The 8,332-nt window shown below is 39.4% G+C and overlaps 1 protein-coding gene across 1 annotated transcript; it reads left to right on the forward strand.

Annotated features, from left to right (window-relative positions):
- The first annotated feature begins 7,511 nt into the window (after window positions 1-7,511).
- On the forward strand, window positions 7,512-8,270 carry LOC149319606 (uncharacterized protein C21orf140-like). Its single transcript, XM_089508119.1, has one exon. The coding sequence runs from the start codon at window positions 7,512-7,514 to the stop codon at window positions 8,268-8,270; it is 759 nt and encodes a 252-aa protein (XP_089364245.1).
- Window positions 8,271-8,332: the final 62 nt, after the last annotated feature.

Raw genomic sequence — 8,332 nt, forward strand, 5'->3', positions numbered from 1 at the left:
CCCCCCGAAACTCCCCTGGCAAGGACTCTGCAGAAAGGCAATAGAAAATTTACAGTGAACTGAGGTGGCCATCCTAACTTTGTATTCTATACTCCATTGAGGGCATGTTTCTTGCTGTACATGGCTTATTGAGCTTACATGCAGTAAACATAAACTGCCCTTGTTGACTGTTACTATTTTATGGTTGATGGTATTGAATATCCATGGTATATGAAGTGGCAATCTTACTCCTTCAACTCATGGATTATAGTGGTTATTTGAATGCTAATGGCTAGTAACATTCCAGACTGGCCTGGTCACAAGCCTTATGGTAGAGTAAACACTGCCATTAAAATATAATGATGCCAAAAGAGAAGGAGGAGGAAGATGAGTTGCCTGCAATAGTAGATCTGAATCATCCAGGATGTTCCTACAGCTTCACATGGCCAGTGATAGCTTACATCAAGGCTTCACACACAGCAGACACACACAGAGAGAAAGAACATAGCAATGTTGCATGGAAGGAAATGCCTTGCTCTTCACAATCAAAAGTAAGACTCAGCTGAGAGTCAGGAGAACAGATGATATAAAACAGCTGACAGAGAACAGAAACTGTATTTGGGAGAGGGTAATATGACTGGCTGGAAGAGCAAAAATCTTAGCAGGACCTGCCATTTGCATTAAGGTTGGTGATTTACTGTGCTCTCATTGCAAGGCAATGTCTATTTAATCCTGGTGTAAATAAGTAACAATTATAATTATAACCCATTCTTTTGGGAAATTTAGCATAATTGCCATATTTGTAATGATTTTTCTGGGATTTGAGATCTTATGGTTCTTTTTAAAGATACACTTGCTGTAATTTTGAAAAGGTGCACATGGGTCCTGAAGTATCAGCACTAGTAATGTTTCCTCTGGATCCCACAGTTAACAAGGAAAAGGGTTATTCAGTTAGGTTTTGGTGGAATTAGGAACAATAAATTATGCTATGGTGAAGAGATATGATAATATCTCATAAAATTATGAGATATAAAAACATATTCTGTATTATATTACAGAGAATATATGTATGTGTGTGGTTAAATAATAGAACTAAACATGTATATGAAGAGCAAAATGTTTCAGCTTTATTATAAAATTTATAATATAAGAAAATATATTAAGATGTACCAGAATCATAAAGCTCTATCTAAAAATATCGGGGAAATATGAGAAATAAATTGATGCTGAATTGTTGGGCTGAAGAAACCCTGCCTTCTCTTTATCAAAACTGCAAGAGAATGTTCTGTGGGTGGTAAAGAGAATGAAGATGCTTCTTCAGCCACACATCTGTATGGAGCATTGTTGTAGTAATGAAATGACATTTCTGCTAACAAAGAAATGGTACTGCATCACAGCAGTTTTCTGCTTCTTTTGTGTCTGAGGTCAAAGGAACTCAAGTCATTACTGTAAATCTGATATATTGGGTACTGGACACAAAGGATCGAGGCAATCTAAAGCTTTTCAAGCAGTAGTTCTACTCTGATAAGTGAATACGTCCACATTATTTTCACTGTAGCTGACAGAACAATAATGCTGTGTCTCAAACCCAGCTCCTAAGGAAGAATATTTTGGAAAAGGCAGGAGGAAGAGTAGAAGGATAATGGCCTGTGCTTCCTTGTTGTATTTACTTGATGCAATGAGCATGTTAAAGTACAGTAATCCATCCCAGCCTGTCTGTGCAACAGGAAAGGTTCTTCTGTACACTTCATCTGGAAATATTGTAGGCTATGCAATCAATAGTGTGCACATGCGCACGTGCACACACACACACACACACAGAGCACCCTCTCTCACTTTTGACTTGATGAATTGGGGGGGGTGCTAATTGACCAATGTGTGAATCCAAGACTCTGCTGTCGGTTGCACAACCGTGCAGTTTGGCATAACTAGACTGGTGTACATTTATGCTGCACTTAAAGTGTATAGGATTTTTTTTAATGTTCATATAGCATTTCAAGTAAATTAAGGCCAAATGTAAGACAAATGTAACTTTCTCTCTCTGTCTCTCTTTCTCCACCCTTTGTCATTGTAGCCCGAGTGCATTATAAAATGAATGTCAGTCCCACTGAAGTAAGGTCAGTCCTGAAGAGTCTGGTTTATGTCTACGTTCAAGAAAGAGAAAAAAAAGGGTACCTTAATTACACAAACCCATATCTTGTGGAACAGGAAGAGATTGCTGCTTCATTGTACATCCTGATCATTGTTGGGTTTTTCGGCTTTCTGCTTTTCTCTCTGATGATGAGCAACATTGTTTCCCGGCAACGGGAAAATTACATGGACTATCTTTATCAAGAGAACTTTTCAAGAACTGGAAGAAGACCTTCCCACAATGCAATATTGACAGCAGTTGACAAGAGCACCATGTTGAAGCCAAGCACTACTGGCCGATGCCAAAAGAATAACAGCAGTACAACACAAACAGAAGCACCTAGTTTAGAATCAGTACTGAGAAATGTATGAAAGTGAATCCTTGTACACTGTGTGTCAAGTTATTAACTGTATTTAATTTAATTTAATTTAATTTGGATCGTAGAAGTGTGGGTCTCAACTAAGCTGGACCAGTTCCTGGTGGGTATCTTCTAGAGCAAACTTCCCACTCCAAAGGGTAGGAAAAAGTGTCTGTTCCTGAACAGTGTGAAGGATTTTCTATTACAGTGCTGACTTTTCTGAAGACAGACTAGATATCAAGCCCAGACTTGTATGCCCTCCACCCATGTGTCTGCATGTGTGTATGTGTGTGTTTTTGATGTATGTTTTTATAATGGAAGAAAATAATTTCTATGTTTTGAATTGTGCTTTGGCAAAAGACATTTGTTTTTTAGCTATGACCTATGTGGGTACACCTCATTTCTGTCTACATGGCATTAAGATTTATGGAGTATTTATTTGTTCATGCTTGGCAGAAATGCTTATCCTGAAGGTATAAAAATAAAAACAGACAACCTGTCCCAACAAGAGTCTTCACAGTTTCAGAACGGCACTAAGGGAAATGAAAGCACAGGCACACATGTGAGTTAAACTAAAGCTAAACTGAGGGCAGAACTAAATGCTGCAAGAAACATGAACTGTTCCTTTTCCATAAAGTAAAACCATGCCCATTTCATATTATAGACTGTTGCAGGCAGGTTTGGGTAAATCACAGCCAATGAACTCGGGATGTAGTTTAGGATTTTAGGATACATTGTAGACAAAAAGTAAATTTGGGAAACTTGCCATCTTTGATATACACAAGGCCCTTGATATTCACTGGGCTATGCTTCCAGAATCTCCCATGGATACCAAAAGCCATAGATGCTCAAGTCCCAGTATGTATGGAGTAGTAAAATTGTATTTTTTATTTAAAAAATGCCAAACTGAAAGGGTGCTTTTTGGATCTTTCCCATGTATATGTGTGTATTTCAAGTGGTGGATGGTTGAAGCCTTAAATGCAGAAGCCATGGATATGGGAAGCCAACTGTACATAATGAAATATCTTGAACCCAAGTCTAAACATGAAATTCATGTATGTTTCCTACACATATAGCATTAGGATAATTGTATACATAGTATTTTTGATTTTCTTGTGCTTGAAGCAAAGTTTTAGTATACTGAACCATCAGAAAGCAAAGATGTCATTATATCAGCCATCCATGTGGACACTTTTGGATTTTGGAATATTTTGGATTTCAGATAATGGATGGATATTTAATCTGTATATAATTCCAGCCTTAGTAAGGCCTACCATATATACTCAACTATAAGTCATATATAAGTCAAGGTCAGATTTGGGGGCCAAAATTACAGATTTTGCCATGACCCGTGGATAGGTTGAGGGTAAAACTTGGAGGCTCCTTTAGTGTGTGTATGTGTGCATATGGCAAGAGAGAATCTCACTGAGGCTTTTTACTTCATTGTTTCAGCTTTCATTTCAGCCAGACACACAGGGGGGAGAGGGTCAACAAACAGCAATATCAATCAATCACCCAGGACTCTTTCTGCTTGGCTCAAGACAGAAAGAAACTGCATGGGGAAATCTGAAAGAGCTGCTATCACATTACCATAGTGACCCATAAATAAGTCGACCTGGGATTTGGGGGTCAATTTTTGAGCATAAAGTTTTAGACCTATAGATGAGTACATACGGTAAATTAAATTATTTGTAGAAGAGAGAAAGAGCTTTGAATAAAAAGAGGATTATAGTTATGCATAATTCTGCCCTATGCTAAGTAAGCCTTCCCAGTCAGACACCCTCTAGCTGTGATAGACTACAGCTCTCATCATTTCAGCCCTGGTTTTAAATATATATATATATATATATATATATATATATATATATATATATATATATAAATTATTGGTTTTACTAATAGTTATCTCTTTCCCCGCTTCAAGTTTGAGAAGCAAAAATATATGTGTGTATGTGCATATGAACAATTCCTCCCTTCCCATTTAGGCACACTTCAGGTGTGGCATCTATACATGGGGAGAAACAGGCAGATCTCAGGTCTAAGGCAATGAATTATGGAAACAATTTGGAAGGTTCCAGAAGGACCACCTAGCCCATCCACCTTTCCTCTACCCTGTCTTGCTCTGTTCCTTTTCGCTCCCAGCCCTCCATTCCTCGGCAACAAAAAATGGTTGACAGAAAGGAGACCTAAAAGTACTTTCAATGGGCACTATGCCTGGGGAATGTAGCAGTGGAACTGGGAGCCTTGTGACTCAGCTGTTCCTTCACTTCACCTGCCCCTTGAAATCCAGGTCGCAGGCCTCCGTCATGCAGCCACCACTTCTTGTTTCATATTCCACCTCCAGTATCTTCATGCTGTGCAATTTAGCCAGATGCCCTTGATGGATGTTCAGCTTTCATCTCAGCTGTGGTGCTCTGGAGAGAAGAAAGGTCACTGGAGAGGGAAAGACTGCAGCTCCTTCCCTTCCAGTAGATGGATGATACGAGGGATGCCAATTTTGCTGCTCTCTGGCACCCTGCTCCTTGCGGCAATTCCTTCACCAGACCTCATAGCAGCACTAGTTCTAGTTACACCCAACTATTTTAGTAAATTGATTCAACTAGTCATTTATGGTTGATTTATAGTGAACCTTTGCAAACCTTGGGTTTACAAACTTAACAGACACCCTGCTAGTGACTTGCACAGGACTAAGTGTAATGTATACCTTTGCAAGGATATTATCACATAGGAGGAAAAAGAGTGAAGGAAAAGGCAAAATGATTGTACAGAAGATTTTTCAGATTATTTTGTACTCAGTGGAGACTTTCCCAGGAACAACCAGCAATGCTCAAGGAACAAACCATTCCCAGGGAATTCCCATGAATAGCTTCTCAATAGCATGATTGAAGTGTGATTGGTAGTGTGCAAAAGCTAATTGCATTTCATTCGTGCTATTAGGGAAGCACTGTGGGATCCTTAGAATTTAAATGGGCTGCAGGAAGCAACCTGGGATCTTTAAAATTTAAAGGGACAGCAAGAAACAACCCAGGATCTTTAAACTTCACTTTCACTTTTAAACATCTCTGTTGTTGCAATGTTACAATTTGTTACAATGTCCCTTTCAGTTACAGTCTTTCCAGTTATATATTTTTGTCACTGCCTTGATTTCCCCCCTTCCCTCCCATTTGTCTGGGGGTGTGGAGGGAAATGGAGGTGGAGGTTTCTTAAAGCAAAACCGATTTTTGTGAAACTGATTTTTTAGACACAGCATGTCTGTAACACGTTTAGCACATTTTAAAAGGAACTGTAATAAATAAGAACCAAGGATCTTTAAACTTCAAAGGGACTGCAGGAATAACCCTAGTTTAAAGGGACTGGGGGAAGCAAGGACGCATGCGCAAAATGATCAATGCCAATGTACTAATGATTCATTCAAGGGTATGTATGAAAAGCAATCACACTATTGTTTGGCTTTTAAATTTCCAAATCGCACAAAAGCGAGAGTAGAGCTATAGTGCTACTGTTGCTGTTTGTTTTCATTATTGAGATTATTGCTGAATTGGCTTTGGTGGGATAATCTCCCCAGTCATTTTGTGTGTTGTTGTGAAGGGTGGAATTCTCTATTAACCTTGTGCAACAACCAAACTCCCCTCAACCGTTTTACCTACTGCAACTCCACATACAGACACAGACACCATGTAATGGTGATGGAGGTGGAGATAAATATCTAGTTTGGTTCCGGTTGTGAGACACTCAGCAATTATGTCAATCTCTGGGATCTCCAGTGGACCTCTGAAAGGTTCCAAAAGGTGGCTCGTTGGCACTGCTATGTATCCAGCTAAGACACACATGCACAGAGAGAGGCAGAGTTCTTTAACAGACAGTAAATAGCTGTGTTGGGAGGTCTTCATCAGTTAAAATATGTGTCAGGAATGTGGGAAAGGAGACATGGTGCAGATTCACTTGGCAGATTTTCATCTCAGCCTGTTCTTCCATGCTTAATATTGAGACTTATAACTTGCATGAAAGTTTATGAATACAAAATTACCAAGTTAGGGATATGATTATACTTCCCATAGTGCACAGAGAATTATACAACTGAAGCTGTTAGTGTTGCCAGGGTTTATTAATAGTCCAAATAGATATAGCCAGATGGAAGGTATTTAGCAATTATTGGGAATTTTAACCTTGCTTTGAAATCTACTTGGATTAAAACAGAGGGAGACAAATATGAAGGCAGAACCCAGGATTCATTACCTGACCCCCTCTGATCTAAAGTCCATATCTTTTGTTTTGTTTTGTTCTTTGAAAGAAAATGATGAATGAACGAAAATAGTGAGACAAAAACAGAAAATCCAAATATTCCATTATTCTTCTATGAGCCTTCATCCACAAAGGCTTCCCATTTAAGGTCATGTAACAGTATTCCAATCGATAATCTTTCCCTCCGTATCCCACATACAAACGCCTACAGATATGGCAAGTTGGTTCCTTGTTCATGGCAGCTGCCTCCCAGTTATTAAGTAGGCTGCCATGTCCAGATCTTTTTCTGCCCTGCCCTTGTAATTCAGAGACACAGTCTACTAACAGTTCTTCTTACCCAGTCATTCACATGCCTTTCTTTGGTGGTTCAGTCAGATTCAGTATTAATGTATAATGTATTAATGTATAGTACTGAGAGAATAAGTCATTTAGCAGTGTTGTAAAACTGGTGGTTGCTCTAAGTCAGTGATGTCCAAACTCTGGTCCTCCAGGTGTTTTGGACTTCAGCTCTCAGCATCCCAGACCATTGGCCAAGGTGGCTGAGGCTTCTGGGACCTGAAGTCCAAAACATCTGGAGGACCAGAGTTTGGACATTGCTGCTCTAAATAAAATGAGGCTTGTATTCTACATCAGCACTGCAGTTATTTGTCTCCATGATTTAGCCACAGAAACATGTAAATGTTCAGCTTTTGTTTCAATGAAATTGAATAACATATGCAAGAAAAGTCCATTGTGAGATCATCACTGTCCTAGGCACCATCAGAACTTTGTGTGCACTTCAGTTTTATCTCTTGGTCTAAGATGTATCGTGTTGTAAATCCTCTTTTAAAGTACATCATCCACAGAAGTTCTCTTGATGCAACTTCAAGGAAACAGTGCCTGCAGTACTTAAAAGCCCTAAGAAACCTCCAGTTCAATGGCTACACCACCATCTATTTAGGAGAAACTGATCTTACAGAAAGTCTAATAACAGGTGAAAAAGTTCCTTATGAAAATACTCTCAATTGGCCTATATGGACAGTGGTACATGCTGGCCATAGCCAAGGATGGGTGCCATGGAAATACAGAGTGTTTTTAAGGGATGATTTATCTTCAGGGCAGCAGGAAGGTGTATTTCAGGAACTCTGTGACTTTCTGGCTCTCACCTATGGCAAGTGTGCCATTGTAGTCAGAGAAAGAAGACAATCAAGAGTGAAGACTGAAGAGTCCAGTGAGGAGGTGGAGATATGTGAACCTCGGTCTCCTTCTCTCCCTTGTTTACTGAGCATCAAATGCTGCCCTGAAATTGCTAAGGCAACAGGTCATGAACTTCTTTCTGTGCCTTTCCCCTACAACTACCTGCATCCAATGGAGGCTGCCTGGTCATCTTTGAAATGGTTTATTATCAATAACAGAAAGGAATTTTCTCTTACCTCCTTGGAGAGGACCTACTCATATCAATGCATCCTCTTCAGTGACTTGATTGGAAAGGGCATCGAGAAGATGAGCCCAATCAAGTGGAAGGTGGCTATTAGCAAAGTACGGAGATGGGAAAACTACTACTTGGATAGGTTTTCCTAAACTTTCCTAACCATCTTTAATCAAAAGTTGGCTATCTGTTGCACAAAATTTGCATGCCCATT

The sequence above is a fragment of the Sceloporus occidentalis genome, unplaced genomic scaffold, assembly GCF_023333645.1.
Source record: "Sceloporus occidentalis isolate IW3139 unplaced genomic scaffold, rSceOcc1.0.p SCAF_2, whole genome shotgun sequence".
Taxonomy (NCBI): Eukaryota; Metazoa; Chordata; class Lepidosauria; order Squamata; family Phrynosomatidae; genus Sceloporus; species Sceloporus occidentalis.